We start from the raw sequence: 24,567 nt of genomic DNA on the forward strand, positions 1-24,567 counted from the left end.
TGGCAAAAGACTAAGACTAAAACTAAATTATAAAGTGCTGTCAAAATCAACACTGTGGCCTACTGCATACTCTTGCCAAATGCAGTATGCAGTATGTATTGCGCACTGTGTTCGATGGTAGTATGCAGTATGAGTGCCAGTCGGACGTTATTGTGTAGTATGCTTGGCCCGTTTTAGCTGATTTCCGGTATACAGAGGTACGTCATACCCTGGTCAATTGCAAACGACGATACAGTGTTTTCCATCCATTTATGAACAGAAAAAATCTGGGAAGGAGGTTGTGTGATCGGGTGGGTTTGCTTGTTAGTTTGTTAGTTTGTTAGCAACATAACTCAAAAAGTTATGGACGGATTTTGATGAAATTTTCAGGAAATGTCAGAAAAGGCATAAGGAAGCACTGATTAGATTTTGGGACTGAGCTGGATCACCATCTGGATCAAGGATTTTTTTTTTTAAGGATTCTGTACTATTGGGAGATAGGGCTAATGGCGGTGGTCTGCGCTTTTACCACTTTACATCAGGAGATGGCGGACATAAGTAACTTATTCAAAGTTTTGGAGTTTATAGAGTTTGAAAGATATGCCTGGTCGAGGAGACGAGTCGGAGCATAACAGAGAGATAGGCAGTGAATTGTAGCGAGAATACTCACAATGCTGGGAGGAATAGGGGAATATTCACCCTCTGCCATGACTTCCACACGTAGTGAAGCCAATGCTTTGCTTCATTGTGTCTCCACCCCACCGGGGAGGGAGTAATCAGCTAATTAGATTTTGGGGGTGATCCGGATCACCGTCTGGATCCAGGAATGTTTTCAGAGATTCTTCACTATTGGGAGATAGGGCTAATGGAGGAGGTCTGCGCTCTCTGAGTGCTTTTCTTGTTATTTGATTTTTCGTGATTTTTATAGCTGTTGTTTTTAGCTTAGCATGTATAGTGCAGCACCTTCCGGCCGTTACGAGCTGTAACAGCAAAACAAAAACAATAGTGACCTTGTTACAACTTATTTCGCTATGGTACATGTTAAAAAGGTAAAGATAAAAAGTAATGGCACTTCCATTTATAACCGTCAGCCGCTCCGGTGAAAGTTTTGCCGCTCTCCGCCATTACGAACTCTGACCCGGCGCTTTGCATTGTGGGAATCAGTAGGTGAGGCAGACTGGTCAGATGCATACTGTGAAATGTTCTCGAATCAGTACGTCATCTGGGTATTTTTGGCATATTGCAACTTTAGCATTTGTTCGCATACTGCATTTTGGGCAGATCAGTACGCACTGCTAGTATAATAGGCGAATTCGAAAACGGCCATTGTCATCAGCTGCAGCAGAAACAGGACCTGTCTTGCCATGCATCTGTGAGAAGTAGGGAGTCACTGCTATTATTTTAAGTTTTGACTGAGAGCCCTCTAAAATGAACATACTGTGCATTTAAACTAAAACTTATGATTGCCCGTTCTCATCACCTCATTACCATTATTATTAAGTTTGAACAAAATTAACAGGGGATGAATTTTTCTCTCACTTGTTGAAACTTTGAGTCTTGAGATGGCATATTTTTTCATCTAAAGTTCTCCGTCTCTGCCTAAAGAGACAAGCTGTAACTTGGCCATCCAGAGGGAAATGGTACAATTTGAGGGCATTATGTTTTTCCATATATGAGCGAGCGTCTTCCTGACGTTGAAAGTTGCTCCCAGGAGCCTTTTTCTCCTCTCCATCTGCCTTCATCTGACTTTAAACTGTGCCATTATTCGCACACTTCCTGATTCCTCCCCTCCTTCCTGACCTCCATCCAGTCTCTCCCTCCTCATCCTGTCTTTAAACTGTCTGAGTAAGCTGTGGAGGGTTTTCTGCTCAGCCTGGTTCAAGCCCAGCACTTCTTAATCACCAGGGGGCCGTCGATCCACACTCTGAGCTCGACGGTGTCGCTCTCTCTCCTCTCACAGTCTCCCTCTCCCGCTGAGACGGATATCAACAGGTTTTCTTCTTCTCTGCTTCCCTGTGATGACGTCCGCTGGGGTGTCGGTGTGTTTCAAATCCAGTCTATGATAAAAGTTCTGAGCGCATGATGAAGTGGTGCTAACAGAGAGCTTGTTAGCTTTGGTGACATTAAAGATTAGGAGTTAATTAGAGCCTACTTGTGGAGTCTGGCCTCAGGCTTCTCAGGCTTAGCAGCAGGAAAAGGTAGATCTGTCCTGATGGTTTAGCCAGAGTGGCTTCATTAAAACATATTAGAGGGGGCATTGTCAGCTAAAGTCAGTGGACAGAGTTTAGGCTACACTTTGAGATAAATTGAAGGTCTTGAAATAAATTTACAGGCGATTGTTCAAAACAGTTTTGCAACTTGCAGGCAGGTGATAGAGTCCAAGGTCAAAATAGCAACATCTACAATAAAATGCCTGGTCAAACTCTTAAAATAAAACATTCAGAGTTTGATGTGCTATCTACCTTGACTTCCAAAGTCTTAAAGAAAACAGTCCACATTTAAAGGGTTGGGATGCACAAGGACTAAGAATGCAGAGGCTCCCAGGCACCAAACACCTGCACGCAATCAAGGTGTGAATCATAGGCTGCTAGTTGTTAGAAATACCTGCAACTTATGGAAGAATTACGCTGACAGGCTCACAAAACAAAGGGTGGAATCAACACCTGTAGATCCTCCATCATACAAGATTCACACTGAACAGCACCTACAGCAGGAGTGGAGCCAGATGTGTCAAATATGACGGGCTTAGCCCAAATTTTGGAGGGTCCTGAGTCAGGCTGACCATACATTTAAAGCATGCATCCCCTGAAGATTGTATTTTTGCATAACCAGCTCTTAAATGCACTCAATAAAACATTTTATTTAAGATGCCAACATATTGCACCCTCCTTTCCTCTGACTCACAGCTTTCTGTGACCCTGTGATGTTCTTTAAGGGTAAAAATGGGTGGTAAATGAATAAAGGAGTCATTTTTGGGACTTTTCAAACAGACCTTTTGTTTCTTTTACCATTCTATTATGAATGACCTCCACCTGTAACTGACTTCTCCACTCTCTACTCCACTTCACTTGACTTCACCATTGTTTGAATAATAAGCTAATAACTATTAGTAGCTAATAAGCCACCTTAATTCAATTTTTACTGCTTTAAGCCTATTTTCAACACATTTATCCAGCTTTTAGCAATTTTTTGCACCTTTTTTTTCTTGCATTTTTTTCCACTTTTCACCCATTTAAGCTGCCTTTTGCAATTAAATGCCACTAATTTCCCAATTTTCCACTCTTTTTTGCTTTTTGCCTATTTTTTCCACCTTTTTTCCTGATTTTTGCCCATTGAAGGCACTTTTCACTCTTATTTCTCCACATTTTTGTCACTTTGGGACCATTTTTGCCACCTCTAACTCATTTTTTGCCAGTATTCACCCATTTTACCACTTTCTGCTGTTTTTGCCACTTTTCTCCCAGTGTTTCCCGCTTAAAGCCCATTTTTGCCCATTCTTATCGTCACTTTTCTCCCCTTTTTGACACTTTTATCCTACTTTTTGCAGGTTTTTGCCCGTTTGCCTCTTCTCACCCATTTAAGCTGCTTTTTGCAATTAAATGCCATTTTTTGCCCATGTTTCCCACCTTTTTCTGATTTCTGCACTTTTCCCTCATTTTTTTGAAACGTTTTGCCACTTTTAATTCATTATTTGATCATTTCCCACCCATTTTTGCCACTTTTCTCCCAGTGTTTGCTGCATTTTGACCATTTTTGCCACCTTTGACTTATTTTCATTGCCACTTTTCACCACTTAGATTGTGGCTCTTGCAAATGTATTTTTCAACAATCTGGCTCTTTGGTTGAGCAGGGTTGAGTAACGCTGGGATAAGAGGTAAAGAAAATGGATGGATGCTGAACATGCTGAATACATGTAAATACACATGTGCAAACAGGGTCCACATGGAGAGACTTCTGAGTGATGGCCTTGCTGCTCTTGTTGAAGGCTGCTCTCAGGAGCTGTTGGGGGAGTGCCTTGCTCAAGGCCACTTCAGCAGTACTCAGGACGTGACCTGCCACTTATATGGTGGCAGGGACTTGAACAGGCTACCCTCCGATTCCCAGCCCGAGTCTCTACATCCTGAGCTAGTGCCACCCCTAAATACAATAAAGCAGTAAGAGAAAGTGCAGGATATTTGAAATAAAGCAGGACTGAGGAACTCTATGACTGTTGAGCAGTCATCAAAGTAACCTTGTTACTGTGGAGAGGTCATCAGGGTAACTTTGTGACTGTTAAGTTGCCATCAGAGCAACTCTGTGGCTGTTTAGCATTCTTCAGGGCGACGGCACAGTCGGGATATTTTTACATGCAGTGCCCTGTGAGGCCTACTAAAACGGGAGGGTTTACAGTTTTTGGTCCAGAGTGTGTGGTGTCAGCAGCGATGTTATGTGCCCATTTCCTGACCCTGGCAAAGAGTGTAATTCAGGAGATTTTCCCCTGATGTTAACTCCTGGAGGTGAAGATTTATCATCTGTACATGTGAGAAGAAGCAGTTGAAAAAGCAGCTTAAAGCTGAAAAGACATTTTACAGACTAAGCCCCATACTCTCTTTAATCAAACTGAGATTTAAAGTGACACGTTTGCATCTTTAACCTCCCAGCAATGGTTTTCACGTTAATTTTGCTGCACAGAGTAGAGCTGTAAAACATGAAAACGACAGCACATATGGTATCAAATCTGTGAGAAATCTGTCAGACATGGCCTTCAAGCACAGACACCGACAAATTAATGTAATCATGTGCTCAGCTAGGCCGTTGACAGGCATGCTGACGCTACATTAGCAGTAAAAGAAAATGTTTTCCACATGTGTAGTGGATTAAAAAAGGAACCCAAAGTTACTGAGCTGTTTAAGTATTCATTATGCCCTCCAGTCAGGCTTGGCCTCAGGCCTGGCTTCACGCCTGTATGGAGGAATTAACCGGCCAAATTGGTCGGTTTCTTATTCTTGTCTCTTTTTGGTTTAATAACTGAGAAGCTGCTTTGTCAGATGCTGAGCAGGCTGGACCTCTCATTAAATTGTTTACTGTTATTCTGTGACCTTTTCAGTAACAGTAAGTATTAACCACACTTTTCTCATCTGTAATGGGCCAGTAAGCAGCGGCGGCGGCGGCCAACAATGCAGCGCTGTGCTGAGGATATGGCCTCGGTGTTAATGAGGGGCAGGAATGTGGGACAAAAGGCCGGGCTGGTGCTGCACACAGAATAGAAATAAACATTATTTAGAGAATGCTAAATGTACAAGTGTTTATGTCGACGACTCTGGTGTACATCCGTGAAAGCTTGGACTCCTCTGCATTGTAAATGTGGCGTTGTTTTGTTACCATTACTCTTGTTGTATACTTAGATATTAATTGCAAAGTTTTGAGAGCAAGCAAATAAAGTAAGAAGAAAGAGACAGCTTTACACAGACTAGAAAATAATAATCAACCTTAACTCTCTTAGAGAGATAACAGAATGTAGTTCTTTATTGCACTGGAAAGCAAACAAAGTAGAGACAGGAACTGTAATCTTATAAATACCAGGGGCCAAGAGATTGACTCAAGGCCACCTCCTCCACATGAACCCCTAATGGGTTTTCTGCAGATGATACACATCTCTGACAGATCTCCAAATACAGGGCAGGAAGTGATGTCTGTATAGATACACGATATTGCCAAAAGTATTCACTCACCCATCCAAATAATTGAGATCAGGTGTTCCAATCACTTCCATGGCCACGGGTGTATAAAATCAAGCACCTAGGCATGCAGACTGTTTCTACAAACATTTGTGAAAGAATGGCTCGCTCTCAGGAGCTCAGTGAATTCCAGCGTGGTACTGTGATAGGATGCCACCTGTGCAACAAGTCCAGTGGTAAAATTTCCTGGCTCCTACATATTCCACAGTCAACTGTCAGTGGTATTATAACAAAGTGGAAGCCATGGGGAGCGACAGCAACTCAGCCACCAAGTGGTAGGCCATGTGAAATGACGAAACGAGGTCAGCGGATACTGAGGTGCATGGTGCGTAGAGGTCGCCAACTTTCTGCAGAGTCAGTTGCTACAGACCTCCAAACTTCATGTGGCCTTCAGATTAGCTCAGGAACAGTGGTAGAGAGCTTCATGGAATGGGTTTCCATGGCCGAGCAGCTGCATCCAAGCCATACATCACCAAGTGCAATGCAAAGCGTTGGATGCAGTGGTGTTAAGCACGCCGCCACTGGACTCTAGAGCAGTGGAGACGCGTTCTCTGGAGTGACGGATCTCGCTTCTCCATCTGGCAATCTGATGGATGAGTCTGGGTTTGGTGGTTGCCAGGAGAACAGTCCTTGTCTGACTATATTGTGCCAAGTTTTAAGTTTGGTGGAGGGGGGATTATGTTGTGGGCTTGTTTTTTTCAGGAGCTGGGCTTGGCCCCTTAGTTCCAGTAAAAGGAACTCTGATTGCTTCAGCATACAAAGAGATTTTGGACAATTCCATGTTCCCAACTTTGTGGGAACAGTTTGGGGATGGCCCCTTCCAGGTTCCATTGTCCTGGAAATAAAAAAAAAACAGATGTCTAATGCCCTCTCCAGGTTGGGAATGAGATCCTGCCCCAAGTGGAGGAGTTCAAGTATTTAATTATCTAATTAGTAGAAAGAGCTGAGTCAAAAGGCAAAGCTCTCGATTTACCGTTCCTACCCTCACCTATGGTCATGAGCTTTGGGTAGTGACCGAAAGAACAAGATCGCGGATACAGGCGGCTGAAATGAGTTTCCTCCACAGGGTGGCTGGGCTCTCTCTTAGAGATAGGGTGAGAAGCTTGGCCATCCGGGATGGACTCTGAGTAGATCCACTGCTTTTTGCGTCTGGTCCGGATGCCTCCCTGGTGAGGTGTTCCAGGCAGGTCCCACCAGGCGGAGGCCCCAGGGAAGACCCAGGACATGCTGGGGAGACTATGTCTCTTGGCTGGCCTGGGAACACCTTGGGATCCCCTGGGAGGAGCTGGACGAAGTGGCCAGGGAGAGGGAAGTCCGGGCTTCCGTGCTAGAGGAGTCAAGATTCGTCAGGTACTTTTGCATGACAAATACAGGTGGTCCAAACAACTGGCTTGGGGTTCCAAGGGTTAACTGGTGACACTGTTTAATAGTCTACTACACTGCATGCTCAATGATTATGGCAGTTTATCGGTGCTTTCTGAGAAATTAGCTAATTTATTAGCTTTTCTCTGAAAAAAAGAAATTATTTAATGTTAGGCCACTGAGAAACCTGGATGAGGAGCTCCACCTCTGATATTTGGATGTAGGCATGTAGATTTGATGCTGTTCATAGTATGTAGCCATCTATCTCATACTAGAGTGCACACAGCATATCTAGGCAGGATTTAGAGACTGGCAGTCCTGTGATACTTCCCCATGGACCAATTTCAGGTTGCAGTCTGCGTTGTTTCAACAAGCAGTTTCAACCATGAGCCTTCAATATATAAATCAGGCTAATCTGGCCCCTTAATGGTGAACATAGACTAGGGATTTGCTCTTTCTTATTCTCCCCCTGTCTGCTCCACCTGACCCTCCATTTCATGTGCCAATGTCATGATGGATGTCAATGTCAACTGAGATGGTGATGTGTGTAAAAGATGATTTAATGTCATTTTTTTGCAGACAGCTGCACGGATGTGAGGGCAACTCACTCAGCAAAATAAACCAACCTCTAGAGCTGCACTTAGCCATGATGATGTGTGTATTCAGAGAGGTCAATTCACTCATTCTTGCTGTATATTCAGATCTGGCCATAAAGACCCTCAGACTTCAGGAAATGTCTCAGTGATCCTGAAGGGCAACCCCTCCCTCACAGATATTCAAAACAGACAATAATAGTACTTTCAGGGTACAGTACTGTCAGAGCCTGCACATGCTAATGCTAGATGAATCACTTGACTCTTTTTAGCACTGTGCATTTGCAAAGTGAAGGTTGATTATGTAATGAAGCAACATTATATTGTCAAGGATCAAACAGGCCTGCATCGGCTCTCAAGAGCTTTAAAAATAGCCTAAAATCTCTGCATATAATTGGACTCAAATGCAGTGGGTCAGCAGGTACAGCAGGTTGGCACTTAATCAGAGCGTTGGCTGTTAGAAGCCTTTAGTCCGTGTGTCAAAGTGTCATTTAGCAGGACACTAATTGCTCCTTTATGTTGGGCTAGTTTCCTCCAGCGTAGCTTGAAGCCGCTGATGTGTGAATGTGTGTCATTGTACAAATGCAGACCAAATATTTGACCTCTTTTTTCTGTGTATAATGTAAATGAAATGGGCTTTTTGTAAGGGTTATGTTGCAAAAAGGGTCTCTTGTTAGGAGTCTGCAAAACAACAAGTTACCTCAGCAGATTAAGCAGTCTGACCCACTCAAAATAAACCTCCCAATAGGAGTCTTTTTTCATGGGTCTCCACTGAAAGTCCCTCAGAAACCATTCCAAACAAGTTACAGCTCATTTAGGGTCATGACAAAAAAAAAAAAAAAAACAGGTGTCTCTAAACTCACTAGATATGTGGGAATAAAGTTACTGTAAAATTGAAAAGCCTGACTTTATCTTAATGTGGTCCTTTGCTAAAATGTGTGCCTTCCTCTGACATTAGCAGCTAGCCAAATGCAGGGATTTTGTTCAGTGTGAGGTGAATTTGCCCAGTCTACCAGCCACATGGCAGGCTATCTGTCAGAAAACAACATAAATTTAATCTCAGTCTTCTTCCTCTCCTGCTCTGACACTGGCACAAGCAACACAGCACTTAAATACGGGTTCAGGCTATTATCTGGAGAGGTTGTCTTAGTGTCACTTGAGCCCACTGCTGCAGGAACAAACATCTTTACCCTCTGAAAATGTGCCAGCTCCATTGTCTTTAAAAGAAGTGGGCTGTGGCTTTGTCTCTCTCAAAGCAGAGGCTGTTACCCCCTGCTTTCTGCTAGAATCACGGTGCAAAAGTTCAGTGAAGTATGAAATAATAGACACATTTTATTCCTGCCAGGTTTGTCTTAATAAAAGTCTCTACTTCTCTTTTAATGGAAGACTGATAGTTCAAAGAAAAACATCAGGAAATAGTGTGTATTATCGTGGCAATTTAGCAACTTAGATGTCTCACATAAATTCAAGAGAAACGTGAGTTCACATCACATATAAAAAATCTAATTTTAGGAAGCCTGAAGTCTTTAAATGTAGGATGAGTAAATGAAACATTTTTAGCAGTAAACCATCTGTCATTACATTAATGTGATTGTGGCTCTGGTTGCTCAGTTATAGAGCTGACAGGTCCAGTTGAGCTGACAGACAAGTCCTCATTTCAGGTTTTAGCACATTTTTTTAATCCCTACTGAAAGGATAAGTGATCAGTAGTGTTGTACTCAAGGCCACACTATCCGAGACCAGAGTGCGTTGAGACCAAGACAAGACCAAGACCTTTGGGGGTCGAGACCGAGTCAAAGGCTGAGACCGAGACAGCCATCGCAGCCCAAACAGCACCCTGCCCTCCCCCCTTCAACAAACCTGGGCTCTTTCCCTGCAAGCTCCAAACTTACTTTAGTTTTTATGCCCATAATAAAATCCTGAACCTTACCAAACACTGTTTGGTGTTTAAAGTATGATAAAATGAAAGCAATCATCCTTATCCTTGGGTGCATGAATTATTTTTCAAGACAAGTCCTGAAACAAGACTGCTCTGATCAGTGCTTTTGTGTTGCGTCTTTGAGAGAAGTATATGTTATAGTCGTAGTATTTGCATCCATAAAAAAAAAAAAAAACTCAAACAAATATTTTGCACATTTTAAAATCATTAAAAATGTCCATATCTATTGAATGCACACTGCAATGACAATCTTTGTCTGTTTTTTCTTCTTAACTGGCTTGTATCTGGATCAAAAATGTGGAGTAGTCGGATCATGGGCGCGGCTCCTTACATCATGGTTGCATCAGACGCCTTCAGCTGTTTTCCTCCACTGGCCTTGCTGCTTCAGTTTAACTCCCTGTTGTTGTTTATTTGAGGGTTGTAAAAGGAAGGAAAAATAAAGTTGAAGTGAGCGTCTTGTTAAAGTACACATGCACAATAAAACAGAATTGCTCCAGGGGCCCTCAAAAAAACAGATAAAAACAAGGAAAAGGACAGTTAGTAGCAATAAGGGACTGGCAGTTCAGGCCAGCAACTGTAGAGTCTCGTCAGTCCTGGTTAGTGGCTCAAACGGGTGCAAGATATTTGGAGGAAAACCAAAAATGAGATATAAAACTAACAGACAAATTGTTAAAACAAACATACATGGTAGAGAGAGAAAAAATAGTCAAAAACATGCATTATAGAGCAGTAGGCTACATCTAAATAAACCAGAGAGCTAGCAGCCATTACCAGTTAGCCTGATGAAGCATCCAGTTCAGTCTAGGTTGAAAAAAGATCAACAAAAAAACAAGCACGAAAACATCCTCACATACTTGGTTTAATGAGGGAAAAATAAATAGGCTAAGGCAATACAAAGAGGGTTGAACATTAAAAAAAATAACAGTTTCAAGCTGTTAGCACAGAGTATCCTATTTCTGTCCTGGCATATTTCCATTCAAGAAAACCAAATATTGGTTTTAAAATAATGGAAATGATCAGCAAATGCATGTAATGACAAATAACCTTGAATCAGAAGCCTTTGCTTCAAGTTCAAATTTAAAACTGTATTTATCCATTAGGAACTTCAATTTATCAAGAGTAGCCAAATAGAAACAACATAAATGTAGTTAAACATTAAACAGTAAACAAAATACTGGTACAGAAACAATCTCACTTCATGTAGCCTTGAGACCATGATATTATATCAGGTAGTGAACCTGAAGGACCATAAAACCCTTATAATTCATAGGGTCATGAACCCCATGGCCCTGGATCTTTACATCTAAAGGGTCTTGAACACCAAGGACCTTAAAAACATCTATTTTGTACGGCTTTTAACATGAATAGAAAGGTTAAACCTTTATATTTTAGTAAGTCTTGAACCCAAGCTTTCTTTGAATGTCTAGGGCCTCAAACCCTTGTTTCTTTCTGGACCTTGAACCCCTGAAAACCGCCTTTGAATACCTAAAGTTTATGGGGCATTGAATAAGAGACTTCAACATTATATATAATGAACCCCTGAACCCCTAGGGACTTGAACCCTTACATTTTACTGAGCCTTTAACTCACAGGACTTAAAATTGTATATTCTGTCAGGCCTTGAACCCAAATGACCCTTGAACTACACATTTTATCAAGCCTTGAACCCACAGGACTCTCGATTCCTCATATCTCATGGGGAAATAAACCCTTAGGGCTTTAGAGCCTTATATATTTGGGCCTTGAATGTTGTATTTCATTGAGTCCTGAACCCCCGTGGCCCATGAACCCTCATAATTCATGGGGCCTTAATTTCCTTGAGTGTTGATCCATTGTATGTATGGAGTGACAAACTCCATAGGCCCTTGAATCTTGTAAATTTAATAAAGTGAACTCCCAGGCTCTTGAACCCTTATATTTGCTTGGCCAGTTGCACTTGTTCTGTTACATTTACATGAATCTCCCAGTCTATCAATACTTTAATCGCATCGGGATCTGATTATAGGGCTTTGAACCTCCAGGCCCTTGACCCCATAATATTTTAGCTTGAAATGATCATATTTTATGATTTATTAAACCCTAAGGCCCCTGAACCATGATAATTTATCTGGACCTGAACCCATACATTTCATGGGATATTGAACTCCTAGAGCCTTTACCATTTGTTCTTCATCAGGCCTTAAACCCCAGGGCCTGGGACCCTTTTATTGATGAGGTCCTGAACCCTCAGGGCCTTCAACACTTTTATTTCATTGGGCCTTGAAACCCTAGGGCCCATGGACCTTTGTACTTTATAGGCTTTTAACTCCCAGGACCTTGGACCCTTATATTTTGTCTTCAGCTCCAATTTCCTTGAGCCCCAACATTTTATTGAGCTGTGAACCCATATGACCTTTGAAAACTTACATTTCATGGGAATTGAAATTCAAAGGCCTTTAGCTTGTATTCTTTATCAGGCCATAAAGCCCAGGGCCTTGGGATTTTATATTTTAAGGGGTCCTGTACCCCCAGGCCTTCAACACTTTCATTTAATTGGATCTTGAAGCCCTGTGCCCATGAACCCAAACGTTATTTAGTCTTGAACCCCCAGGGCCTTGAACCCATACAGCTTAATGTGCCTAAAACAATCAAACAGAATAAGTACGCTGTTTTGAGTGGGTAAAAAGAGAGCCCATTGTCCTAAGATTTCCATGCATTTTGGAGCTTAAAGCTGTCAGCGGTTGTCTTCTGAGCCTCTGCTTCTGTTTTCAGTCCCTGGAGATTTTAAGCACACTGGACCAAGAGTCAGTAAAATGTTAAGAAACTTTTCCATCAGCCCGTAACATTTCTCCACTACGGCACATTTCTACGGCCAATAAACTTCCACTGGCGGGCGGCCATTTTGTAAATTCATACATTTGGAGGTGTTTGAGGCCCGGTAATGGCCTGTCCATTGGCAGCAGCCCTCGGGCCCTGGTACCAATCCACATGTTGTCTATAAAAGTCCTAATGGGGAGCTGCCTGGCTATTTGGCAGCAGGAATAACCAATAACATTTTGTAAAAGCTCATTTCTCTCTCTAATCAGAGACAGACTTTGTTTGTGGGCTGTTGGGTTTTCTTCGGCTCTCTGAATGAATAGTTGGCTGAATGAGAGGCATGCTTGGAGCGCTGCAGTGGAGGGAAAACGACTCAAAGGCCAATGATTTGATTTGCCTCCAATTTGCCACTTATTTTCTTCCTCTTCGGCTCTTCAACTCTGCTTTCTTAGCAAACACACACACCGCACACACCTCCACTCTTTTAAAAGAGTGGCCATTATTTAGCTTGTAACCAAGCACCATTTTCTCCGTGTGTCAGCCTGCAGCCCAAGAGCTTATTGGAAAGCTATCAGGACTTTCTTAGCATAGACAGAGAGGGTAAGCGTAGAGGGGAGAGGAGTTACATTATTTCATTACCGCTGTGCATTTAAGTTATTTATGAGTAGATCCACAACATAGCAGAGATCTGTGGAAATGAGCCAGTGATGCAATGAGGACATCCATAATCCTTGGAAAACTATTATCGATTTGTTTTAGTGTTTGGATTTTTGATTAGAACTCCCTGACTATTTCTCAAGCCGCTGTAGAAGAAACTGTCTCATGTGATTTAAATGAAATATAAGTTTTACTGCCCATAAAAACTTCATGGAAAGATGCGGAACATTATGCACTAGTACTGTAAACTGCAAATACAGTTTCCATTACGCTGCTACAGGGTTTATTGAAGCGTACAAGACTCTAAGGCTAACAGGTCATTAGCATAAAAAAATCTGTGTGCATCTCTGCTTTTTATCTGTTTGGCAAAAAAATTTAAACAGTACTTGTCATAACTGTAGTTTTTAAAGACAGGTCAACCACTCATGAATTATATTAGGGTTCCTGATAGGTTTGCTTTGAATCTGCTACCCCTAGGCAGTCTTATTAGAACTTAAAAGATGTGTATTTTCATTGTTATGCAGATGACACTCAATTGTACATGGCTTTGGACCCTACAAAGATATCAGCATGGTTTATTTTAGTTGACATAGTGAGCTTCATCAAAGATTGAATGGATTAACCTTTCTTGAACTAAATAGTGGTTCTTATTGCACTTCTGAACATGTTCCTGAGGTGGAGAGGTGTTTTGGTGTTGTTCAGTCTGCGGTTAAACTTGCATTGCGTATCTAAAGCTGGCTAAGTCTTGAGGATTTCGCCCAACACTCAAGCAGATAAAAGTATTCACTCACCCATCCAAATAATTGAGATCAGGTGTTGATGAACTTGACTGGCCTGCACAGAGTCCTGACCTCAACCTGATAGAACATCTTTGGGATGAGAGTGGAGACTGAGAGCCAGGCCTTCTCGTCCAACATCAGTGTGTGACCTCAAAAATGTGCTTCTGGAAGAATGGTCAAAAATTCCCATAAACACACTCCTAAACCTTTTGGAAAGCCTTCCCAGAAGAGTCGAGCTGTTATAGCTGCAAAGGGTGGACTGACGTCATATTAAACCTATGGATTAAGAATGGGATGTCACTTAAGTTCATATGTGAGTAAAGGCAGGTGAGTGAATAGTTTTGGCAATATAGAGTAATATAGTGTGTGTGTATATATATATATATATATATATATATGTATATATATATATATATATATATATATATAAGTAGTAGCTGCATGTTGGAAGACGACCATGCTAATTGCAGTCTTACCCCTCAGAGGTCTACAGTAGATCGCATCCTGGCAATTCGGGCCCTCACTGAGCTCTTTCAGAAAGTGAATAAACGGTTGCTTGCAGCCTTTGTTGGTTTCTGGAGTATGTGTGATTCGGTAAGTAGAGATGCCCTCTGGAGGATCCTGGAGCTCCGTGGATCGCTGGCTCATCCAGCTGGTGTCTGTCCTATATTCTGGTACAAAACATGCTGTGACTGTGGTGGCTCCACCTCTGACTTGTCCTAGTTGATTCTGGGGTGAGGGAGGGGTGGGTCTCAGCCCGTACGGTCTTCAGCCCCTGTATGGACTGGATAATGTAGCAGGTAGCGTGTCATTTGGCGATGTCCAGATCGTTGATCTGGACTTTGCTGATGATGCTGTGATCCTTGCAGAGACTGCAGATGTCCTTGTGGGGGCTTTTAACTTGCTGAGTGAGGCGGAAATGCCTTGGGTATGCCTTGGATGCTGCCACTGAATGTGTGGGAATGGTTAGAGCGTGGGAGTTTTAGGGTAGTTCACCTACCTTGGCAGCGTAATCCATCGATCTGCTGACTCCAAGGCTGAGATCAACAGCAGACTTGGACTGCACATGCAGTGATGGGTTCGCTGAGCAAGACAGTGTGGCATTCCTGGTATCAGAGCATGTGGATAAAAGTTGAGGTCTTTCAGTCCTTCCAGTCTTACTATACTCTTGTGAGGCCTGGATGTATACTGGTGGCCAAAGGCGCTGGCTGGACTCCTTTGTGACAAAATCTGTTCAATGCATCTTTGGGTTTCGTTGGCAAGACCAAGTGTCAAATGCTGATGTACTCAGGAGAGCGGGGAGAGGAGGGGTCAGTTCGTTGATACAAGGATGACTGCTTTGCTTTAAGGGCACCTGCCACAATTTTTCGTGGCCTGATCCAGCTCACTGCATCCTGGGTGTCCAATACCCTGTGGGCTGGTCAGGATGACAGCGGGGACTACGTGCATTGAAGAGGGCGCAACTGGGAGAAAACCTGGAGAGATGGAGGAAGGGCCTACCAGAGGCTATCAGGAGGAAAGACCAAGGTTTATGCCAACCTGGCATATGCTCCCATACCTGACAGTTTTTGCAACTTTTCACCCATTTTTACCCACGACTGAACAAAGTTTTTCATCACTTTTTAACTGATTTTCACCATTTTTTTCTTTTATACCATAGAAGTTTTTGCAACTTTTTGCAACTTTTTGCGCTACTTTTAACCCATAGTCTGACATTACTCTCCTAATGATTTAGCAAGCTGTGTGGGTGCCTGGCTTTGTGGAAAGCATCAATAAAATTGCAGATCTATTGCAGATTGTTAAGGATATGGTTGAGTGTATGAGCTTCCTTTTATTTTTACTGATCAGGGATTTATTTATTGCTTTCTTCAAAACCCCATTACAAATCTTCATTTTTTTCCTCACTGCCTCTAGCCTAGCAAATTTTCCTGACAGAATCAGTTTCATTTCAGAGTTTCACTTTCATATCAGTTTCAGGGTCAGTTATCTGAGCTTGTCACAGCAGGGAGGGAAAAAAAATCAAAAACCAAATCTAGAAGGAGGAAATGGAAAACCTGTCCGTCAGTGTTTGAAACGCATGTTTGGTTTCTCATAATCCATACGTGGTGTAAACAAGTGTCAGAGTAGCTCTGGCAGCCGGACTGTGTCCTCTTTAACCAGCTGATTGGGCAGTGGCTGGTTTCCAGGGCGAATGCTGGTGTTTCTCGCCATATATGGATGGTCTGTGCCGAGGCAGGTGTCTGCACATGGAAAGAGAAAAGAGAGAGCGCTGCAGGATCAGCCACGTTATTAATCCCCCATTCAGTGTCTGCAGCTCTCTATGAGGATTTGCCAGAGAGCTGATCAAACAGACTGGGTTACTCTTGGCTTGTACAGCTGCATGTCTCGTGTTGGTGTTAGTATTTGAATGTAGCACACACACACACACACCCCCACACACATACACAGCTGGAGTGATCAGATTATGCTGCTAAATTACAACATCAATTAGACATTCTTCTTCAGGACAGGTGATTATAAAACCATATATTTAACTTTGTGTGGAGATGTTAAAGATCTCTAAGCTTGGTTGAATTCAGAGTGAGCAAGGCCAGAATCACAGCTGACTGGTGTGCAGGTAAGCTTAGCCAGCTCGAGTCTCCTGCCATAGGGATGCATGATATTATCGGCAGTATATCGGTGTCGGCCCATATCAAAATTTACGCCATTTATGGCCAATAATGTCACGTCATAATTAAGCACACGTGATGACAGTGGGCATGCGCCAACAACAAACCCAACATGTCAGCTGTGTGGGAGAAGTTTGAGGAACAAGATGGCAAAGTAGCTGTTTGCATCGCTTCTAAAGTACATGTGATGCGAGGAGGACTTGACGACACGCCTCAGTCCGCCCTTTCCACTGTCTCTCTCTTTTATTATCAGGTTACAGCTAGTTTGTCATTATTCAATAGCCTGAGCTAGCGTGTATTAGCATGATGGGAATGGTTGCTAATCATGATGCTCGTACCCAGTTTGGACAAACAGCTGAGCCAATTAGAACCAAGAGGGAAGAATCAAAGATGGCCTCCTCATACCCTGAAAACAAAACAAATTGGGAAGGAAATATTGCGGCTGTCTCGTTTCATGTTGTTATGAACATAGCAGTCTCCAGGGGATCCTAACTAGGTGTTTCTTTGTCTGGTTTGATGTTATTCTGGGAAAGCACGCTACCAAGAATGAGGTTGTTGACATTCTCTTTAATTTGGATGACAGTTTTGTTCCTTTTTTTAGCTCTGTGCACCCTCACAGCTCTGATTTCCTTCTTTTTCTATCAACATCGACATCACAAAGACATGGCTCTGCATCAAAACCAAAATGAAAATCCGAGCATACACAATGAGATTCTGGTGGGTTTTTTTTGCTGACTGGTGCTTTGCAGCCTCGTCTGTAGCTTTCAGCAATATCTCACCGGGGCCTTGTCTTGTGCCATTTGTTTCAGTTAGTGGGAAATGTGTGTGGTTGTCAAAAACGATTGGCTTTGGTGGTCTGAGGCATGCACTCCGGAGCACGGCCGACAGTAAATTGTATTTTTCCGTAGAGTTATTAGGCCATTATTATGGCGCTTGAAGTGAACAATGCCTCCTCTTCTTCACAGGCGGACAATTAGAATCATCATTAATCGGCACTATCAGCACATCAATGGGGCAGAGGGGGCATAATGGAGTTATAGACCACTTATGGGACAATCAATCAATGCAATTGCTAACTACACTGTCTTTCACAGCGCCCAAACTGAGAGCATGGTCAGTGCTGAAGTGGAGTGCATGAGAGGAATGTTTATGGCATGTTATTTGTACTAATGTTCAGTAGAGCGCCATCTGTTATTTTCAGGTCATTGTCTACACAGTGGTGCAGCTGCATCACAAATCTCCCTGCAATCACAGGAGGCTCCAACATGGAGGCCCAATGGGTTTCAGTGAGGACTGAATACATAACGGCACAGAAAGAGAGAGTGTAAATTGTTTCTGCTCATGAGAAGAGTCTAAAAACAAACAGCACATAAACAAAGTTAGACATAAGAGGGGGAATGAAGTGGAACACTTAGCATCTTCAGAGCCAGATAGTTTTCTCGGGGCCAAACAGAAGATAATAAAGTGATGAATGTTGAACCATGACTCTGTAACAGTTTGGTGAAGGGATTTGAAAACAAAGCAGCTGTTTTATTTGTGGTACAGAACACAGGATCTTAAAGGCAGAGTCATGATTACAAAAAAATTAATGGTCAAATAGGACTGGGCATTTTTTTTTACACTTTATTGCAGACTTTTACACACTAGAACATGTTATTAAGATTCACCAGTGATTTCTTTCATATTTATACAAATTTTGACATATTAAAGACAAAGCAGGGGAAAATCAGAAGTCAATAGAGGACATACAAAAAAAAAAAAAAAAAACAGACCAAAAAAAACCCTCTCTAAATTTTAATTCATTTAATTACATTTTTTCTCATTCGATTTCTCAATTCCATTTATTTCATTGACCCATTTACTTCAGCTCCTTATGAATTCCTCTTCTCTGTTTCTCAGCCTAAAGGTGATTTCTTCCATTTTTTTATGCCCTCCATTGTTAGTTTCCAAACATTAACTGATGATGATTTACATCCATCCAAAGCCTTGTGATCTGCTTTAAGTTTTTTCCCTGAATTTACCTCCAAACCTTTTTATTATAGGACATGAATAAAAAATATGTAAATGATTCCCCGCAATCCCTCCAACAAGCAGAGCTACCTGATAAGGTAGGGCAATTGATCAAAAATTACATTAAACCGCAATATGGCCTGCTGCAATATTCAAATTGCAAAAGGTGCAATATTTCTTGGACCTGAAATTTGTGTCAAAATTCCAGTTTTGGTATTGCAGTAGCAGATGTTATGCATGACATGCAATCATTCAGGTGCAATTTTTTTTTAAATAGTCTACAAAAAATCTACCTTCTTAATTTTTCTGTTTTTTTTTCTTATTAAATAAAAGAATGACAAAAACCCTTTAATGCAACAATTCATATCCAATTTGCAATACGAGTCAAAATTATCAGAATTAGATGCTAGTAAAGAATTGTTCAGCCCTTGTTTAGGAATAAAGAAAGTTAGGGATTAATCACATATCAAATCAGAATTGCAATATTGGGGAAAAAAATTGCAATAATTAGATTATTTTCAAAATCGTTCAGAGAGATTAAAAGTCAAAGATAGGAGTTGTAAAGGTCAGAATATGAGAAAAAAAATCAAAATCATGAATTTAAAATGTCAAAATAAGGCTTGTAAATTGAAATTGGGAATCTTAAAGGTCAAAATATGAGATAAGTCATAATCATAAGTTTCAGTCATTATTTTGAGACGTAAAAACTGAAATGAAAACATAAATGAATTTCCCCTTTCATATCCCTGACTTTTTAAATCTTATTATTTTAGCTCTACTTGTTCACTAAAGATATTTTACATCATCAAAGTTAACTTTATATTTTTTTATGGGAGGAAATCTGAACACCCGTGAGCCAGTTATAAAAAAAAAAAATGATATAATCTTGCAGGCCAAGTATAACCGTAGCACAGGCTGGATTTGGCCCCCGGGCCTTGAGTTTGGCACCCCTAGGTTTGAGGAAATAGTCATCCAATTTAAGAGGAAGTCATGCAGGAAAGGTTTGGTGCTCAAGTGGTAACTGCATGGGAACACTGTTGCACAGCAAATACAATTTGAATGCCAAAAGGTGGACATTTGAATGCAATCTTAAATCCTACATGCTGTGTTAGACAGGCTGCACGGTGATGCAGAGGTTAGCACGGCAAGAAGGTTACTGGTTCAGGGCTTTTCTGTGCAGAGTTTGCATGTTCTCCCCATGCATGCATGGCTTCTCTCCAGCTTCTTTTCACAGTCCAAAACCATCCTGTACGCTGACTCTTCTTAGGCTGCTACTATAGTATGTGTGGTGCAGAGGGAGAGCCGTGTCCAGTCTCTAACAAGGAGCTTTCAGCCCAGTTTTCAGCTGTGTGGATCTGGCAATTTGTCATCTTTTTTGTGTTTACAGCTTGTTCTGCTGCCAATAAGTATCAACAGAAATGTCAAAGAAATGCAGCTATAACTATACAAATGTCCTGCAGCTTCTTCTGATGGACTAAATGTGTTGTATCCTTCTGAGCAAATGTGTCAAAAGATGCAGAAAGGCGACATTCTCACTGTGTTTTTGTTCACTAAAGAAGACAGAGGTCAGGACATTGCCCTGGGCCATTATCACATCCTGTTTCTCTTTCTGTCTCTTCTCAGATGACCCAGGAACAGTGCACTCATAGGAACAATGTCCAGAGTTCAGAGAAACCCCAAGTGTACAAAGTGGGAATATACGGCTGGAGGAAACGCTGCCTTTACTTCTTCGTCCTGCTGCTGATGATCCTGATCCTGATCAACTTGGCACTAACTATCTGGATCCTTAAAGTCATGAACTTCACCATAGTAAGTCTGCTTTTTAACTTGACGTGTTTGTGCAGAGCACTTGGAGCTGCCGTTGAAAGAAAGACAAACGACTAGCACTTCACAGGCTCATAGACAGAAGATTTCCGCTTCATCATGTTCTGTTGTCACTGTTGAAGGGAACAGAGAGGGATGAGTTCATCCAGCATGAAGAGCAGGGACACTGAGCATTCCCCTGCAGCATGAATGTTTGATGATTTCTGAAAAGTTAATCAGAGATCCTTGGAGGACAAGGTCTCATCTTTATCTTTAATGCTCCCACCACCAGATTACATTTACACCTCACACTGAATTACATCTGCTTCTCACTGGTGCCGTGTTCTTCTTCATGACCCATTTATGACAAGAGGGTTGAGCTTTACAGTTCAGTGGGACACGTTCTGATCTCCACAGAGGCATTCAGCTGAAAGTCCCAGTGAACATGGTCACTCTTAACCCCAACACAGGTCAAATGTTGTGCTTAAACAGTTAGCAGACATCCACCAAAAGCTAGCGCTGTAGCCGTCGACTTATTTTAGACCTGGTGGATAACTAGTACCTCCTAAAAACAGCCCAGTCTGGCAGTGATTTGATCCAGAAAGTGATGAGTTGCAGTTGCATGTGTAAGGATAAACTAACATTTCATCCAGCAACATGTGTTTCCACATCAACCAGGGGCGTGGGAACTTTAAAGGTCACATATTTTACCTCTTTAAGACAAGTTTATATTGGTCTCAGAGGTTTCCAAAACTTGCATGAATCTCAATATGAGGGTGCAACAAGCTGTATGCTATAAAGGAGGAGGCTGGGTTGGAGGAGGTTAAACTTTGCCAGCAACAGCAGAAGTGTGGTGCCCCAGCATTGATGCATGCAGGGATCAGTGAGAAGTACGTCATATTCAACTGTGTTAAGAGAAAGAGTTGTGATAGGCTGTAGGATCTGGGAGGCGATAACTGGAATCAACTGGCCGTCATCTGATCAAGGTTGGGCGTATGACTACCATGCATGTGCATAAACTATTACTGAGCTTCATTCATGCAATGAGGATATGTGGTTTATTGGAACACTCTTGGTTGAATTAACCTACTACAAACACGCATATATACGCACATATATATATATATATATATATATACAGTGCTTAACAAATTTATTAGACCACCCTAACCAAAGTAAGGTTCATGCCACAGCTGCCCTAAATTAACAGCATTGGTAATTACAAAATCATTTTTTATATGTTTCTGCAATGGTTAATACACCAATATGAAGAAGCTTTTTAACCCAAATGATATTTTCAATGCTAAAATATCATTGTTATTGTTCTCCATGAATTTTCAAATTTACTGATTTACAAAAAAACTAAAAAAAGAAAATAAATAGTAAAGCACATTATTATTTCTTAATTGATTTGTCAAATTATAGTTATTTACTTGCATTCCTGAACAGAAAAATGAGATTTAGTGGTTGAATGTTATGCTTGATTAATTTCTGACTTCTCAGAGAAGCTCAGTGAGCCGGCTCAAATTTGGGTGGATTCAGTTTGAAATTCCTCATTCCTGTTCAAAATGGTAAAACGTGGAGAGCTCAGCGAAAATGAAAGAGTCGGCATTAAAGCACTTCATGATGCTGGATGGTCTCTGAGACAAATATGACAGGTGGTCTAATACATTTGTAAAGCACTGTATATGTAATGTAAATGGTCAGTGTATTCTCTGGCAGATCCATTTCCTGGTTGAAACCAGACTCAAAAAATGGCTCTAGTTATTCTGTTTTTTTCGCTTTTGACCAAAAAAGGAAAAAAAAATGGAAATGGAAAAATGGCTTGTTTTTCAGTTTTTTCCATTTTTGGTCAAAAATGAAAAACAGAATACCGAGAGTTTCTCCCATTTTTTGAGTCTGGTTTCAACCAGGAAATGGATCTGCCAGAAAATACACTGAGCATTTAGCATGATGAAAATCTTCTTAACAGTCTTCACACTTTAAAATGTGAGTTTGAGTGAGCAGTAGCTTTAAGGCTGGCTGTCAGGTTTCCATCTAGCTAACACGAGCTAGGATTTAACTGATGAGTCCCATCGACTATTTAAAGATGTTCTAATCAGTGATGGAGTCATTCAAACTCTCAGCTCATGATTGTCCATGTGAGTCTTTTTCTCTGGACACAAGAGCAGATTGGTTCCTGTTGATGACACCCAACAGGACATTTTTGTTCCCTTTGTGGCTGATGAGTCTGCTCCACCTTAACGAGCTGCTCTGTAGAAATCCAACTTTAGAAGGACTGAAGTTCTTAGAATGAACAGCAGTCACAGTCTATTGATACAATTTAAAATTTAACTATAAAAGCATGACGAGAAAAATGTTGACTTTGAGAAACTGTATCAAAAATAATTGCAAAGTTGCAGAAGCTTGTATAAAGATGTGTAGAAAGGAAATATTTAACTGATCTGAAATTTACTGGCTTTTTCTGCAGCATTGTGATGGTATTCTCATCACACTATTTCTAAACTATTACATTATGCCTTGCAGCATTTTCCGTAATATATATATTTTTTATGCATCCACGTGAAGCTTTTATTTAAAGGTGCATAGTCAGTTTTATGAGTGGGAAATGAGCAATGAAAGAGTAAAAATAGACATTTACTTCCTTAAAAGTGGCATAGATTATGAAGTTAAAATATGAGCGTCTACAGCCCAGAGAAATGCTGGATCTTCTCCTCTTTACTGCCTGCCTAATTTCTACTTTCAATCCCTCACTGCTGTCGGTCTGTGTGCTTCACCCCGCCTTTCTGCTTAGTAATCCACTGTGCCTGTAATGACTCAGATACAGATGCAACAGTATGAAACACACATTTACATCCAGCATGCATACAAACACACACACATGGCCATTGCTGTGAATAATGCATGAGGTCTGCTTCTCAGCGGGGCTTTAATATGAGATCTACATAAATCAGGGAGCAGTTTCTCAGATGCTGAGCCGTGATGTTCCGACAGAGCGCAGCGGCAGAAGTGTTGTAATGTTTTTAATGTGAGTGCCTGCAGATTATGGAATAAGAAAACACATTTGAAAAATGGTGGGTGAGTCTGAAAGGGAGGAAATTAAAGTCAGAGCTAACCGAGGAATGACACACCTACCGCATCTTTCACTCCCACCTGGTGACACTTCTCATGATTGGAAGCACGGACGTTTGTCTCGTGTAACAACCCACTTCATACACGGGTTTTCAAAGACGTTACATCACAGCTCTGCAGGTACAATTATTCATGAAGATGATAGCTAAGGCTGGGGGCAGCATGTTTTCAGGTTGTCTGTACATGCATGGACAGAAGTATTTGGCCACACCTGTTAATGATTGAACTCAGGTGTTTCTATCAGACTCGTTGCCACAGGTGTGTAAAATCAAACACCTAGCCATGCTGTCTCCTTTTAAAAAACAATTTGTGATACTAAATGGGTCATTCTTAAGAGCTCAGTGACTTCAAGCGTGGTTCTGTGATGGATGGCACCTTTACAACAAAATGGATTGTGAAGTTTTTCATCCCTGCAGGATATCCTACAGCAGTGATTCACAGCGCGTGGCTCTTTTGTGAAGATTTGTGGCTCTTTTATGTCTTAATTTAAATTACTATTATCCCAGAAAACCTTAAAAAGGGAAACTTTGACCTCAGAAATTATCCATTGCAAGTCACTTTAATCTAAAATGACACGCCAGATGGATTTGTTTCTCACATCCATCTGGAAAACCTTCAATACTGAGCGTTTGGGAAAGGGCAGAGGATTTGAAGAAAACTCTGAGTGTGATTGGATGAACGTTCTGTCTGTCACATCTTTACGAGCCAATCAGAGCAACGAAACACGTGATGTAGACGTGACCGAGGTGCGCGTGCACAGCTACCAAGGAATAAAGCAAACCATGGTGACTGTAGACATGCCAGTACACGACTTTTGTGGTTTTTGAAAAGAAAACAACTCACTGCTGATCTTTGTTCTTTGTTCTTCTTTTAACAAAGAAATGTTGTCAAGTTCTGATAAAACTGGCGCTTTAGCAGCATAATGTCTTCTGCCATAACGACAGCGGCCTCTTGTTGCTGTTTGCTTACACCATGACTCTGCTGCTCCTGAAAGTACTGCTCCTTGCTGCTGATTGGTCCTGTTACTTTCTAACCGGGCCCAAACTGTTCAGACGGGAGTTTTGCAAGATGGATTCGCCAGTGAGAAACAAGAGAACGGGCGAATCCATCTGCTTTGAAAAGTTAAGTTTA

At 41.5% G+C, this 24,567-nt stretch overlaps 1 protein-coding gene across 1 annotated transcript in view; it reads left to right on the forward strand.

Annotated features, from left to right (window-relative positions):
* Positions 1-24,567, forward strand: part of sgcd (sarcoglycan, delta (dystrophin-associated glycoprotein)) — a 259,177-nt gene that overhangs the window by 33,144 nt on the left and 201,466 nt on the right. Inside the window, exon 2 of the mRNA XM_041801184.1 lies at positions 20,125-20,310. Coding sequence (XP_041657118.1) covers positions 20,125-20,310 — 186 coding nt within the window. The remainder of the gene's footprint in view (positions 1-20,124; positions 20,311-24,567) is intronic.

The sequence above is a fragment of the Cheilinus undulatus genome, linkage group 12 (genome assembly GCF_018320785.1).
Source record: "Cheilinus undulatus linkage group 12, ASM1832078v1, whole genome shotgun sequence".
Taxonomy (NCBI): domain Eukaryota; kingdom Metazoa; phylum Chordata; class Actinopteri; order Labriformes; family Labridae; genus Cheilinus; species Cheilinus undulatus.